General features: G+C 53.1%; 1 protein-coding gene and 1 long non-coding RNA gene across 4 annotated transcripts; one reads left to right on the forward strand and one right to left on the reverse strand.

Moving 5' to 3' along the window:
* Window positions 1–6515: 6515 nt before the first annotated feature.
* On the reverse strand, window positions 6516–8606 carry LOC116593959. Of its 2 annotated transcripts, none has more exons than XR_004286993.1 (2): window positions 8248–8606; window positions 6516–6646 (listed from the first exon to the last, which is right to left on the reverse strand). It is a non-coding gene; the product is annotated as an uncharacterized LOC116593959 (long non-coding RNA). The 2 variants fall into 2 exon arrangements; XR_004286992.1 differs by lacking the exon at window positions 8248–8606 and adding an exon at window positions 6889–7253.
* Window positions 8607–8702: 96 nt separating this feature from the next.
* On the forward strand, window positions 8703–15128 carry NAB2 (NGFI-A binding protein 2). Of its 2 annotated transcripts, XM_032348720.1 has the most exons (7): window positions 8703–9055; window positions 10466–11339; window positions 11795–11928; window positions 12264–12315; window positions 12406–12538; window positions 12757–12948; window positions 13949–15128. In XM_032348720.1, exons 1-7 carry the CDS (start codon window positions 8973–8975, stop codon window positions 14056–14058), a joined length of 1578 nt encoding a protein of 525 aa, XP_032204611.1. In that variant the 5' UTR covers window positions 8703–8972; the 3' UTR covers window positions 14059–15128. The 2 variants fall into 2 exon arrangements, with proteins under 2 accessions (XP_032204611.1, XP_032204612.1); XM_032348721.1 differs by lacking the exon at window positions 12757–12948.
* Window positions 15129–15521: the final 393 nt, after the last annotated feature.

Consider the following 15521-nt stretch of genomic DNA (forward strand, 5'->3'; position numbering starts at 1 on the left):
AATCCCGCCTCTTAGCAACTGCTGCGAGAGGGCGGGAAAAGCAGCTTCCAGCCTATTAGAGAACGGACCCTCCACCTTAGCAATGGCGACAGGAAGGTCCCACCCCTTAACAACATGCTTCCGTATCCAGTTTATTTACAACTGGTGAGATTGATGGTAAGCTTAGCCAATAGAAAATCAAAACGGGCGAGGCCCTCTTGACCGAATTTGATATTTCCATCGAAACTGAAGTTTCTTTTCTTCTCTTTCCTTTTTAACCACGATCTGCTTGTTATGGGAGACTTACCCTTGAGACCTCTTTATAAGTAGGAGTCCCAGACGGGACAATTTTTTAAAGACTACCTATCCTCCAAAGTCCTATGTGATTTAAAACAAGTCACACAGAAAAAATTGTGTCAGTGTTTTATGGCAAAAAACATTAGCATTTAAAAATGTAGGACTAGAGGGGCGCCTGGGTGGCTCAGTGGTTTAAGCCTCTGCCTTCGGCTCGGTCACGGTCTCAGGGTCCTGGAATACAGCCCCGCATCCGGCTCTCTGCTCAGCAGGGAGCCTGCTTCCCTTCCTCTCTCTCTCTGCCTGCTTCTCTGCCTACTTGTGATCTCTGTCAAATAAATAAATAAAATCTTTAAAAAAAAAAATGTAGGACTAGGGCGGTGCCTGGCTGATTCCGCCCCTCTTGATTTCGGGTCGTGAGTTGGAGCCCCACATTGGGTGTAGTGATTACTAAAAAAAAAAACAGTAATTTTTTTAAAAATGTAGGTATAGGGTTTTGGGGGTTATTTTATTATTATTATTTTTAATCTCTACAGTCCACGTGGGGCTTGAACTGCACCTTGAGATCAAGAGTGGCATGCTCTTTAGATTCAGCCAGGTACCCATGAAGATGAGAGGATTGGAAGTGAAATGAATGTGAGGATTAGGAGAAAATTTTTTATTCCTTGCAGCAAGATGCGAAACAAATATCTCCATTTAAGAAGCCAAGGCTAGGACACAGAACCTGCCCAAGATTGCATAGTTAATTGATCTGGGCTAAGGTTTGAACCCAAGTCTTACCCAAAAGCCCAAGTTCTTTCTATGCATCAGGCTGCTTCCCGTTAAATGATTTAACACAATGAGGGCCTAGAAAAATGTCTAGCACATAAATAGATATTCAGTTAATGTTAGTAGAAATTGAAGCATCTGACTTTTTTAGAGGATCTGAGAGTGGTCGGTGGGAGCACTAGAGATTGTGGAGCCCAGTGAGCTGAGAGGAAGTTCTGGGAAGGAGGTTACTGATGGGGAAGTTTCAAGCTTTCAAATACAAAGTATTTTTAAAAAGTCAAAATGGGTCTGAGCTATGCTCAGGAGAAGAAATTTCATCCTCAAAGAGAAAAGTCTAGGTTACCCCTGCTGCAGTAGTCATCGTGTCTCTCTCACGCACATTCCCTCGGCTGACCTGGAGAGGTCAGTATCAACAGTACTAAATCACACAGATACTATGTATGCCTGATGTATGCAATGAAAATGGCATTTAGTGTCTGTGGTTTTCCTCCCCCAAACCCATAAAACTAACCTAATCTTGAGAAAAAAATAAATTCCAATAGAGGGTCAAACTAAAAAATACCTGACAAGTACTCCTCAAAACTATCAAGTTCATCAAAAACAAGGAAAGACTGAGAACTTGTAACAGCCAGCTATTTCTGGATAGAAAAAATATTAGGTAAAACTCAGAAAATCTGAATAAACTGTAGACTTTTCATTAATAATAACATAAGAATACTGGTCCATTAATGTTGGCAAATGCACCACACTGGTAAAAGGCAACAATAGTGAAACTGAATATATGGTATAGGGGAACTCTCTATATTATCTTCTCAATTTTTCTGTAAATTCAAAAGTTTTTTTTTTTTTAAGATTTTATTTATTTATTTGACAGATCACAAGTAGGCAGAGAGGCAGGCAGAGAGTGAGAGAGGAGGAAGCAGGTTCCCTGCTGAGCAGAGAGCCCGATGTGGGGCTCAATCCCAGGACCCTAGGATCATGACCTGAGCCAAAGGCAGAGGCTTTAAACCACTGAGCCACCCAGGTGCCCCTCAAAAGTTCTTTTTAAAAAGATTTTATTTATTTGACACAGAGAGAGAGATCACAAGAAGGCAGAGATGCAGGCAGAGGGGGAAGGGGAAGCAGGTTCCCCGCTGAGCAGAGAGCCCTATGTGGGCTTGATTCCAGGACCCTGAGATCATGACCTGAGGGAAAGGCAGAGGCTTAACCCACTGAGCTATCTTGGTGCCCCGTGTAAATTCAAAAGTTTTAAAAAACAAACATGCATACACACACATGCACACACACAAACAAACACACACACACACACACACACACACACACACACACACATCTCATTTTCTACTAGGCCCCAAATTGTCACCATTCAGAGCTCACTCTTTGGTTTTGAATAAAGGCCAGAGAACAGAGGAACTAATTCCAGATTTGGGAACTAATTCCAGAAGATCACTGACCATTGACTTTTGCAAAGGAGATATACAATAATGAGACTGTATTGCCCATAAAAACATTCCACCTTACCATCCAAAAAAGTTCTGACACTTCAAGGTAGTCACAAAAGAAGCTTTTAGCTTTATTTTACCATGAGGACACTGCTCAAAACACTTTAAAGAATCTGCTTCTGGGGGTGCCAGTCTGGATCAGTAAAGCATGTGACTCTTGATCTTGGGGTTGTAAATTTGAGCCCCGCATTGGATGCAGAGATTACTTAAAAATAAAATCTTAAGGGACATCTGCATGATTCAGATGGTTAAACATCTCTCCTAGCTCAGGTCATGATCTCAGGGTCCTAAGGATAGAGCCCCCCAAATCCATGGGGAGTCTGCTTCTCCCTCTCTCCCTGCCTCTCCCTCTGCCTGTGCTCTCTGTCTCTCTCTCAAACGAATAAATACAATCTTTAAAAATAAATAAAATAAACAAAATCTTTTAAAAAGGAGTCATTTTCAGAGTCTATAGCACACAATGCAATGAATATTCATTATCTGCAGGTGGATCTGATGTATGCAAATAGCCAAAAACTCAGGCCAAGACTGTTGAGTAAATGGAGTGGAAAATCTGGATAGTAAATGTGTTTTAGAATATTTTTGGATTTTAGAAAGGTAATATGGTGCATATACAACATATAGGGCAACAATCCCAATGGGGCCTAGGACAGCACCCTGTAATGAAACAAATTAATTTTTCTGCATTGAGACATAATTATTCACACTGGGATAAACAAAAGTGGGATAAATGAAACTATAAACAACTTGATATAAATTTCGGAGGTGTGCCACAAGTAAGTTCGGGTCAGATTAGGTTGTGGTGTCAAATGAGTTAAGAAAAAGTTTTCGTTTTCACAATTATTATTTTTTTAATCTAGGAGGATTACAGACCATAAAAATTTGATGAAGACACTCCATTTCAACTCTTCAGTCGCCCAAGCTAGAATCCCAGCTACTTGAGCTATTTGCATACATCTTACCACTTGAACCACTTTAATTTTCTCCAAGCTGGTTTCCTTGTGGTTTTTGCAACCATGAAACCCTTCATCCACACTACTCTTAAATGCAGATCTGCCTGTGTCACTTCCATATTACAAAGTCCTTATGATTCCCTAGTTTCTCCAGTGATGAAGCCCTGGGTCTTGACTATGATCTAAAACATAGATGTAAAGAAACTAACTACAACTGGGCTGTTCAAAGTTTGTTACCAATCTGCAATGGAAGTATTTCAGAAATTAAGTGTAAGCATTTAGAAACTTTTCTTGCAGTTTGACAGAGAATTTTTGTATTTGTTGAATCTAATAAAAATATGGACTTTGTTTTACTTTTCTAACAATTCATGTTTGGTGTATTTTACAGAAGTAGGGAACAATAGATTAGAATTTTTAAAAGGTTTTATTTATTTACTTAAGAGAGAGAGAGAGAGAGCACAAGCAGGGGAAGCAGGAGAGAGAGAAGCAGGCTCCCTGCTGAGCAGGGAGCCCAATGCAGGGCTCAGTCCCAGGACCCTGGGATCATGACCTGAGCTGAAGGCAGACACTTAACCAACTGAGCCAACCAGGCACCCTGGAATTTTTTTAATTGGTCCTTTGCCATAGTTTGAGAAAGCACAAGTCTAAAATACACTTAATAAAATGGACTTGTACACCTCCCTGGGCTGGTTTTCTTCTAAAGATTTTATTTAGTAGGGTATGTGTTGTAATGAGCACTAGGTATTATGTAAGACTGATGAATCACAGATCTTACCCCCTGAAACAAGTAAGACATTATATGTTAATTAATTGAATTTAAATATTAGAAAAAGTAAAAAAATATATATATTTATTTTTAAAATTTTTATTTATTTATTTGACAGATAGAGATCGCAAGTAGGCAGAGAGGCAGGGAAGCAGGCTCCCTGCTGAGGGGAGAGCCCGATGCGGGGCTTGATGTGGGGCTTGATCCCAGGACCCTGGGATCATGACCTGAGTGGAAGGCAGAGGCTTTAACCCACTGAGCCACCCATGAATCCCTTATTTATTTATTTATTTGAGACAGAAAGAGAAAGCGCACACATAGGCATGCAAGGGGAGGGGGCGGAGGACCAGAGGGAGGACAACTTGACTCCATGCTGAGCACTGAGCTGGTACTGGAGACAAATCCCACAATCCTGAGATCATGACCTAAGCCGAAACCAAGAGTAGGACACTGTAACTGACTGAGCCAATCAGGTGCCCCTCCCTGGGCGGCCTATCCAGCAATAATGAATAATTTCTTTATTTTTTTAAAGATTTTTATTTATTTGACAGAGCAAGAGAGACCTGAGCCGAAGGCAGAGGCTTAACCCACTGAGCCACCCAGGTGCCCCAATAATGAATAATTTCTAGTTTCTGAAATATATTGTTTCATATCTCCATGTAAGTTTCCATTCTAATCTGACTTGACTGGCCCTAGAAATATTCATACATCAATATCCTAGGCTACATCAAGTACTTTGGATGCCTGTCTAAACCAGTTTCCTACAACACCAGAAGACATCAGTTGCCCCCTATTCTTCTGTCATTATTGGGTACCCCTTTTGTTGCACTATCTCCCTACCTCCTTCAAGGCAGAGGTTAGGATTATTTGTCTTCGCCTGGTGAAGCATCTCTTGTAAAATGACTAACTGAAGGAGAACACTCCTTAGACCACAATTATAACATGTTACAAAGAGAAAAAAATGAGGATCTTTATTTTATATTCATATTTTTCTGTTACTAGCAAAGATTTCAGTCTCCTACCTTTCCCATCTGGGTATGAATTAATTTACCAGAACTCTGGACATTTTATTTTTTTAATTTAAGTAAACTCTGCGCCCAACCTGTCGCTGCAGCTCACCACCCCAAGATCAAGAGTCACATGCTATACTGACTGAGCCAGTCACATGCCCCACAACAGTGGACATTTTCGAAGACCAAGGGGCCACACTTGCGAGATTCACTGGAAACTTTAAGTAAAGGAGACCTCTTCACTTAATAGTTTAGCCCAGGTTTGGCCCCTTTTGGAGCAAAATGTGTCAATCGCCCTTTTCAGACCAGGAAATAGCATCATTAATGCATTCATTTCAAAGGGCCCACCAGAGAGCAGACCAGCGCTAGAGAAGTCTTGAGCTGAGGGAGAGACAAGCAAGTATAATTGAAAGGCTTACAAAGAGCCTTGAGGCCTCTGAGGGATGGAAGGAATTAATTCTGCCTGGTGGGGGAGTGGGGCATGAGGGAAGATGACATTTGAGCCAGACCCTGCTGAGCGAACTTGATTTGGCCTGGTAAAAACGTAGTGGAGGGGAATGTGAGCAGTGCAATCTGCTAGATGAAAATCTGCACGTGCCCAGGAATGACAATCCTTCTGGTTAGCAATTTCCTCACTCCTCTTCCACCCACTTCTTCACACTCTTTCCCCCTGTTCTTGGAAAATTGGGACTGGGGATACTGTTTCCCTTCCTGGAAGAGACCGGTGTAGACAATAAATTAATCCTTGATTAAATGGGATCCCTTGCTATGCTATGCGTAAACTCTGAGAACACTCGGATGGGGGAGGGGGAAGCAGGTGAGTCAGGTAGGGAGGGGTCCTGATCCACACTGGGGAGAATAGGGCTCACGGAGAAAAAAAGGAGAAATAAAATTTTTGTATTTGTGCAACACCTTTTATCATTCCCCCCCCCCCCATGCCACCTTTTATCTTTGTTTTTCTGTAGCTTCTCATAGTCTCGGTCTCTTTGTCTCTGTCTCTCTCCAATTGCAAAAGGCTGGAAATTCCTAGTTCTCAACGGAAGGGAGTAGGAGGGGAGTTGGGGGTGGCAGGAGTGGGAGGGAAGCGAAGAACAGACGTCTCAGCAGCTCCGGCTGCGGGGGCGCTCTGGGCCTCTTGCGGGGCTTCACAAGTCAATGATTTTTTTTAAATGTACATATTTTTAAATCCACACATAGGGGCTCACATACAAACCTAGAGAGAGACAGAGACACAGATACACAATTCGATGTAAAGAAACATATAAATACATTATCTGAGGATACAGAGGCACAAACTAGCAATAACGTCTTAAATTTGCTTGGCACTTTACAGAGTCTTCATACACATCTTCTCATTTGAACCTCACGACAACCCTGAAAAACAAAGATACAAACCCTCAGGAGTTCCACTCTCCCACACAGGTTCACACCCAGGGAGACCCCCTACTTACTCCCCTAGGGGACTGGGCAAGCCCAGGTCTTGGGGCTGGTCTCCCTTTCTCCCTCTCTGGCCGAATATCCGCCCCCAGAATAAAAAAGTGGAGGACCCGGAATCGGCTCCTCCCTCGTCCCCTTTCCCGGGCTGGGACCCAAGGGCCCAGCGCCCAGCTGGTTACCCTCGCCGGCCTCACTCGCTACTCCGCCCTCTTTCCTGGGCCTGCGTCTCTCTCCGGACCCGGGGGCTCAGCACCGCCCCAAAGGGGCCCGGGTGGGAGGGAGGGGGGCGCCTGAAACAGAGGCTGCGTGGGCGGAGGATGTGCGTCACGGGGCGCGTGGGCAGGGGGAGGGAGGAGGCACGTGGAAACCCGGGGCCAGCGGCTGGCAGCCCAGGCTCCAAAATAACCAGAGAAGAGTGGGGGAGGGGGTGCCCACACACTTCAGAGAGGGTCGGGGAGAGTCCCGGGAGGGAGCCCGTCTAGCCGCGCCTTCCAGTTGCAGAACTGGGGATGGGGAGTTGGGGGAGGAGGGATCTGCGCTTTCCTATTACCTCCTCACTGCGATTGGGGCTGAAGGAGAAGTGAATCTTAGGTACCGAAATCCCACCCCGGGATGCACTCCCCCTCTTCTGCCCCCACCGGAGACGGAAAGGTCCCCCTGCTGAGCCGGAATGTAGAACTAGTCCCGGCCCACGCCGCCCACGCCTAGCCAGGCCGCGAGCCACTCAGAAGTGCGGAATGGCGGGGCGGGGCTGAGGTTTCGGACCAAGGAGAACCTGACCCCCGGCCGGTCCGCTCGGTTCCCCATCCACCGTGCCTTCATTTTGTCGGGGCCTCGAGCCAGGACCGGCCCTCAGAGCCCCTGCTGGCCCCCCACCCCCACCCCCACCCCCACCCCGACCTCCCAGCCGTGGGCGGGAGTGTAATGGGAACCAGATGGGGCTAGGAGAAACAAACGGGGAGGGTGGGTTGCGGAGGGGGGCTAGGCTCCTTGAGGGAGCTCCTCCCTCCAACTCCTCCGCAGGGAGCCACGTCGGACTCTCCGGCCTCCCGCCCATCTTCCATTAGACTCTCTAGAGCGCAGGTCCCTAAAAACGTCCGCAGAATGGATGTTCGCCCTACCCCAGCTTTGCCACAGAATTCCCGAGGAGCAGGTTCTCATCCTTAACAAACAGGGTGCGACGAGTAGAGGAAAGAGGGGTACCTCCTTCCATCCCCGCCTGACCAATGCTCTAACAGCCCGACGCGACTGATCGACGCGTTAGCTTCTACCATAACCCTCCCATTCCTGTACCCCAAACTTCGACAGGGACTCGAGGCAGGGATGCAGGCCTGGGTTTCTGAGCAGGGGCCTTCAAATGACTCCTTTTGCAGCAGAGTAAGAGTGCTGGGATATCCGAGGAATTCCTGCAGAGACCCGCGCTCGCAGACCTGCCCTAAGCGCACACTCAAGGGGAGTCGGATGCACGCCCGAGAGAAGCCGCGCACCCCAAGACTCCGCCAACTTTTTCCCGGCTCATTCCTAGCAATCCCACGTACAGCATCGCGAGGCCGGAGTGTGGGCAGCGGGCGTTCGCGTAGTTGTTGAGGCGCGTGTGCACGTTCGTGCGCTTCTCCGTGTTTTTGTGTACCCGCGCGTGGTTGTGAAACTCCGCTCTCCGCTCGGAGGGGTAGGAGCGGGCGGGGAGGGGGATGTAGGAATGTCGCCGGCTGGGCGCTCACGTGGGTACGTGGGCGCGAAGAGGGCCGGCTGTGCATCCGGCGTGGGCGGCGCGGAGCGACCTCGCCCCGCCCGCCGGGTCCCCAAGCCCGACCTCCGGCAGCTCGGCCTCGGTCACCTCAGTCCCAAGCTCGGCGCCGCAGCTCCGAGTCCCCGCCTCCGCCTCCCGCTCCACGCCCCCTCCCCCTAGTCTCCGCCTCTCTCCGACGCTCGGCCGCGGCGCCTCCACCGCCGGCCCCAAGGCCCTGGCGCCCGCCCCCCGCCCCCGGCCCCCGCCCCCGGCGCTGCCCACGCCCTCCGCCCGCCCGGCAGCCAGCGCCGCGCCGGGCCTCGCTCCCCGTGCGTCCTGCGGGGGCGGCGGCGCGGAGAGGCGGCAAGCGCAGCCGGGGAGTGGGGGGCAGAGGCACAGACAGAGGCGCGGAGGCTCGGAGAGAGGAGACGTGGAGGGAGGGACGGAGCCCGGACAGCGGCGGACACGGCAGCGCGCGCCAGGCGCCGAGCGCTGGGCACCGAGAGGGGCAGCCCCTGTGGCCTCCGGCCGTCCATGCACAGAGCGCCCTCCCCCACAGCCGAGCAGCCGCCGGGCGGAGGGGACTGCGCCCGCCGGACCCCGCAGCCCAGACCCAAGTTAGTGGGCAGAGGGAAGCGGCGGGGAGTGGAATGGGTGGAGCTGGACTCAGTAAAGGGGTCCGGAGGGCGGAGGTCGAGGAGAGAACGAGGGGAAGCGGGACGGGGGTGGGGGGTGGAGACAGATTGAAAAGGGGGTGCGTCTTTGAATTAGGGGCCCTGGGAGCAGGTAGGGAGTGGATGAAGCTGGATATGAAAGAGTAGTACTTAATTTTCCATCCCTCGTTTACTCAGCCGATGTGATCTGGCATGTGAACCCCCTGCAAAGAATGTGGGGGCCCCCAAACGCCAGGGGAAGCCCTGGAGCTCTGGCTGGTAATAGGGCTGGGGGAGGGCTGCTGCGCTGTTTCAGTCTTCGGTTGATACGGAGTACGCGATCCCCGGGGTCCGGGAGAAGCCGGCGCCTCGGAGCCAGGGGAGAGCATCAGCAGAGCTGTAGAGAAGCTTTAGGCTTCCCTTCTCTTTTCTGTAGCTATATTTACGGCACGCGGAGGGGAGTTTCGGTGTGCAGCCCCTCCCTCAAGAGGCTTTGAGCCGCTCCTCCGCTCCACTTGGAGGTGTGGGTGGAAAATGAGGGAGAGGAGGTAGGTGGGAGCCCCCAGGCGGTTTTCGCCCACTCACGCTGCCGCTGTAGGAGTGTGTGTGGGCGGAACAGGCCCCAGAGCAGAACAATTGAGGCACTCCTCCCTGCTGGCGCCTGAGCTGAAGGGATCGGCCTACCTACCCAGCAGGTGGGGAAGGTCACTGCTGGGAGAGGGGCCAACTTAAGGGGCACTGGGCAGTCGGGAGGAGAGGGGAGGTCCTGCGGAACAGCTCAGGGGAGCTGAGCAGAGCAGGGGTCCGCCAGGCTTGCTGAGTGAGAAAGGGCCACACCCCTCCCTTGCAGCTGCCTGGGTAGGACGCCACCACGGAGTGAAACTGGCCAGCAGTAGGTCCCAGGCATCAACTGTGGGGAGGACAGGGGTCCTACATGCACCTCAGTGTAGAAAGTCACCTTGAGTAAGGCTGAGACTGTTGGGCATTTAGGGTGGAGGGTGAAGACTGTTCTGGGGGAAAAGGAAGCCCAGCCATCCCAGGGGGGTGCTGGCTGGCCTCACTGCTCAGGTCTCCTTGCCCCAGGCCAGAAAAGTAAAAGCTGAGAATGGGGGTGAAGAGCCTTTGATTTTGGCAGAGAGACTGAGCTGCCTTTTGGTACTTGTGGCCAGTCTGGGATGGCACTGCTGTGTTTATGTCTCCTGGTAATGCCTAGTTCTGAGTCTGTGCTCAGGCTTGGGTCTTGGGCAGAGAGCGCATTAGAGGAGGGGAAGAGAAGCAAGCAGGAAAGAGAGGACAATTGCGAGTGTGGGTTGGTACTCAGCAGGAGGACCCATACTGACTGCCTGCCTTTCTCTCTACTGCACTCCTCTTCAGGCCCAGTGCCCGAGCCATGGCACTGCCTCGGACACTGGGGGAGCTGCAGCTTTACCGGGTCCTGCAGCGCGCCAATCTCCTTTCCTACTATGAAACCTTCATCCAGCAGGGAGGGGACGACGTGCAGCAACTGTGTGAGGCTGGCGAGGAAGAGTTCCTGGAGATCATGGCACTCGTGGGCATGGCCACCAAGCCCCTCCATGTCCGCCGCCTGCAGAAGGCACTGAGAGAATGGGCCACCAATCCAGGGCTCTTCAGTCAGCCAGTGCCTGCTGTGCCTGTCTCCAGTATCCCACTTTTCAAGATCTCTGAGACTGCAGGCACCCGGAAAGGAAGCATGAGCAATGGGCATAGCAGCCCAGGGGAAAAGGCAGGCAGTGCCCGCAGTTTTAGCCCCAAGAGCCCCCTTGAACTTGGAGAAAAGCTGTCACCACTGCCTGGGGGACCTGGGGCCGGAGACCCCCGGATCTGGCCAGGACGGAGCACTCCAGAGTCCGACGTTGGCGCGGGAGGAGAAGAGGAGGCAGGCTCTCCCCCCTTCTCCCCACCTGCAGGGGGAGGAGTCCCGGAGGGGACCGGGGCTGGGGGGCTGGCAGCAGCTGGGGCTGGGGGTGGTCCGGATCGCCTGGAACCAGAGATGGTGCGCATGGTGGTGGAGAGTGTGGAGAGGATCTTCCGGAGCTTCCCAAGGGGGGATGCTGGGGAGGTGACGTCCCTGCTGAAGCTGAACAAGAAGCTGGCGCGGAGCGTGGGGCACATCTTTGAGATGGACGACAGCGACAGCCAGAAGGAGGAGGAGATCCGCAAATACAGCATCATTTACGGCCGTTTTGACTCCAAGCGGCGGGAGGGCAAGCAGCTCAGCCTGCACGAGGTGAGGACCCCATTCTCCTAGGATTGCACTTGGCTCCCAGGCCTCACCCTCCTCACCGTGGAGAACCTTCGCCCTCCCCAACCTGTTTCCTTGCCTCCTGACCAGGACCCCATGCCCCAGTCACCCACACACACACCCACACCCCCACACACAGCCCGGTCCTGGCCACTGCAGTGCTTCCCTCCTCAGCTGAGGGCGAAGCAGAGGTACAGGCCAGTGCCGGGCAGTCGCGCTCAGTGCCGCTCGGGACTGCTCTGGCCGAGGGGACTCCAGCCTCCCTCGGCAGCCAGGGATGTTGGCCTTTGTCTTCCACCTCCAGAGAACTCCATAGCATCAGATCCTAAGCAAGCGTCTAATGCACAGGCTTTATGTGTCTGATGGCGAAGGGTGGGAGGAGGTCTGGGCAAGGCAGCGGGGCCTGAGGACTGTGCCCGCTCGGGCGGCCCTCTCCACAGCTGACCATCAACGAAGCTGCTGCACAGTTCTGCATGCGGGACAACACACTTTTACTGCGGAGGGTGGAGCTCTTCTCCCTGTCGCGCCAAGTGGCCCGAGAGAGCACCTACTTGTCCTCGTTGAAGGGCTCCAGGTGAGACTTCCTTCTCCAGGTCCCTCCTAGATTAGAGAATCCTGCCAAGGAGCTGGGTCCTGGGCCAGACTTCCCAGGCAGGGGCCTCTAAGCCTGCTTCCTGCCCACGTGCGTGTCCTGCTTCGCGCCAAGCCCACTTGTCTGGGCCTGGGCCCTCCTCCTGTCCATCTCGGGTTTTGTCTGCTCACCCACAACAGCAGTACCAGAGCTAGACACTTCTGCTCAGTCAGCTGCTTTCTGATCTTGAAAGCGCACACGCTCTTCCCCAGATTATGTTCTGCCCCACCATGCTGCCCTCCCCAGCTTCACCTTCCTTACTGCTCTCATCTTCGCAGGCTTCACCCTGAAGAACTGGGAGGCCCTCCACTGAAGAAGTTAAAACAGGAGGTAGGTTTCTAGGGTGGACACACGGTGTTAGCGCCCCTCCCCAACCCCTCCCTTGTTAGGTCCTCATCTTCCCCTTTGGGGCATCCACAGGTTGGAGAGCAAAGTCACTCGGAACTCCAGCAGCCTCCACCAGGCCCTGAGTCCTATGCACCCCCATACCGGCCCAGCCTGGAGGAGGACAGCGCCAGCCTGTCTGGGGAGAGTCTTGACGGACACTTGCAGGGTGAGTGTCCATCAGAATACTTTTCTTCGAGCTCTGGGCGTGGAATAGGTGGGAGGAAGGAGCTAGGAGGCCTCTGCCTGGAGCAGGGTTGGGAGGCCTGGCTGGATGGGGGCAAAGGGGTCTGGGCCTATGGGTCTGCTTTGCGTTTGAGGTTGGGGGGGGCGGGGCGGGGTTCCGTTGACTGTAGTCCCTTACCTGATCCGTGCCCATGCCCACAGCTGTGGGGTCATGCCCAAGGCTGACGCCGCCCCCTGCTGACCTGCCGCTGGCATTGCCAGCCCATGGGCTGTGGAGCCGCCACATCCTGCAGCAGACACTGATGGATGAGGGGCTGCGGCTAGCCCGCCTCGTCTCCCACGACCGCGTGGGGCGCCTCAGCCCCTGTGTGCCTGCGAAGCCGCCTCTCGCAGGTGAGGCAGCAGCAGCGCTGTCCCCAAGCACCCCTGCCACCCAGGCCCCACCCAGCAGTCCTGGCGTCCTGGGGCCAGGTGGGAGGGAGAGGGATGTAGTCACCAGAGAGGGCAGCCTGTAGGGTGCTGGGGCTCCAGCCATCCAGGCCTTGGGCTGAGGAAAGGGGGATCCTACAGGGTTGTTTCCACTAGGAAGATCTGATCCTAATGGAGATCTGTGAAAGGGGCGCTGCAGTGAGCAAGGGGACAGAGGGGGACTAGAGGAACAGGAAGGGAGGGTCACCAAGAAAGGAAGCAGAGACAGAGCTGCCACCAAGGTAGAAGGGTAGGGTAGGCTAGGAGTTGCAGTGGGGTTGCCTAGCTGGGAAGTAGAGAAGCCCAAAGGGGGATGCTTTGTGTGTGTATGGGGGAAGGGAGTAGTCCGCCAGAGGGCCAGAGCGGCTGGGCTGAGAGTGATGCAGCAGACAAAGCCACCAACCCTGGCTTGGTATTTTTAAACTGTGCGTGGGTGGGAAGTGGGGGTGGGGACTGGAAGGGGGGGCTCTTTTTGGGGGAGGAGTTGGGAGGCTGGCTTCCTGTGTTCCCCCTGATTTGGCTTCTAAGAAACTGGAGGGGCATGGTAGGGTAGGTGGGGCCTGGGAGGGGGCCAGGGATGAGTGGGGGCGGCAGAGCCTGGGGGGGGGGGAGGGGGAGAGGTCAGAGCCAAGCCACCCCCACAGCTCCTGACAGAACCAGAAATTCCAGCAGAACGGAGGCGGGAGAGACAGAGGAGAGAGACACATACAGAGAGAGCGCTACACACAGCCAGAAAGGGGAGGGGGACGCACACACTTGGGTATGGAACACCCCCCATACACACACCTATAAACGTGCAGTGGGCAGGAGGCAGCCTATCAAATCCAGCTCATCTTTGCAGTCTCCCGACTCCTGCCTCCTGTCCAGCCACCTCCTTGCATCGTCCACCCCACGGCCTCCTAACTTACTCCTTTTCTCCCTACAGAGTTTGAAGAAGGGCTGCTGGACCGATGCCCCGCCCCAGGACCCCATCCTGCCCTGGTGGAAGGTCGCAGGAGCAGCGTCAAAGTGGAGGCGGAGGCCAGCAGGCAGTGAGGGGTGCGCTGGTGTCCTCAGACCCAGGACTCGGGCTTCTGGCTCACATGGACTCTGACATTCTCCGTCCCTGGCATCTAGTCACAACCCTGGATCCTTCAGCTGCCCTTCTCCTGCCTCCCCACCTGCTCCATGGGCATAGAACTATGGGGCTTCAAGCAATAACGAGCAGGGGCCTGGCAAGAGGACACAAGGAGGGTGCGTGGTGCCCCTTCACCCTTGCCTAGAGCAAGGGGGCAAGGACTCTGTCTCCAGGGTATCTGGGGTTCTCCCCTCCCTTACACAACACACTCCCATTCTCTGTAGCTTGAACCAGTGGTATGAGCAGTTGGATTCAGTTTGGACATGGGGGAAAGGGGACTTCCCTGGGAAGGTCCAACAGCTAAAAATGGCAATGTTTCCCCCCAGAACTGGGGGCCTGGGAACACTGGACCTCCTCCTCCCCTCTGCCCCCCCATTTTTGTGCTTCTAGTTTGTTTCTTTAATTTAACAAGTGCTGCAGTTTGCCCACCTATCCCCATCTTTCCCCCAAGTCCTCAGCAACTTTTTCCCTCCTGCCCTCTTGGGGGGTAGGGGGGAGGGTGAATGTGGGGTCCCCTCAACCGGCCCCCTCAGGAGGCCTGGGTTGGACTCAGGGTCTCCCTCAGCTGGGGGCTGGACCGCAGCACCTGTCTGAGCAGTTAGAGCGTCTTTCTTTTCAGATCATGTACAGTAGATTATTTATTTTGTTATTTTGGAATAAAATTTATTTTATGGCTTAGGATCGATGACCCCCCCCCCCAAGAGGGAGAAAGGGTGGCACGGGAATGGGGCAGTGGAGGGAAGCTGGCAGTGAATGGGCAAAGAGAAAAGCAGCAGCAGGGAAGGCCCCCTAATTCACTCAGAGGACCTCATGCCCGGGCCTGGGTCCCAGACTCACCCCTGGCCTTTGGGCAAGATTGGCAGGGTTGAGCCACCAAAGCTAGAGCCACATACAGATGTCACAGCCACACAGACCCACGGGGGCCACGGTCCTACAAAAGCTGAGTACATCTGGGTTAGCGTGCATTAGAGAAGCTAGCGCATTCGCTGGTGTTTTTTGTGCAGTGTTTCACACTTCTGAACTTGTCACAGAGGCAAGATCAGAAAGATACATGTATTTTTGTGGCCATAACAGTGACTGTGTGTGACACCTGTATATTCACACATCTCAGGGATGCACACTTTCACACAGCTGCCCATAAAACGCAGCCCTTGACCTGCACGGTCTCCTACACGTAACCAAAAATCTCCATCTGACTGACAGGAATGTGGGGCTATTGAAAATTTGTTTTTTAATCTGGGCATAACCCACCTCAGTAACCCAACTGTACATATTTTCCCACCTCCTCCCACCCAGGGTCTCCTGAACTGCTTCTCCATCTACCCCAGGGCTGGGACCCAAGCCTATCCCTCAGTTCCCAGCCTCCTGTACAAACGTGTGC

The sequence above is a fragment of the Mustela erminea genome, chromosome 6 (assembly GCF_009829155.1).
Source record: "Mustela erminea isolate mMusErm1 chromosome 6, mMusErm1.Pri, whole genome shotgun sequence".
Classification (NCBI taxonomy): Eukaryota; Metazoa; Chordata; class Mammalia; order Carnivora; family Mustelidae; genus Mustela; species Mustela erminea.

What these genes read in the sequence shown, in the direction of transcription:
- NAB2 (XM_032348720.1), top strand. Translation starts at nt 8,973, where the DNA reads ATGCACAGAGCGCCCTCCCCCACAGCCGAGCAGCCGCCGGGCGGAGGG. An exon ending in ACCCCGCAGCCCAGACCCAA is followed by an intron (nt 9,056 to 10,465) that starts GTTAGTGGGCAG and finishes ACTCCTCTTCAG; the next exon opens with GCCCAGTGCCCGAGCCATGG. An exon ending in TCTTGACGGACACTTGCAGG is followed by an intron (nt 12,539 to 12,756) that starts GTGAGTGTCCAT and finishes CCATGCCCACAG; the next exon opens with CTGTGGGGTCATGCCCAAGG.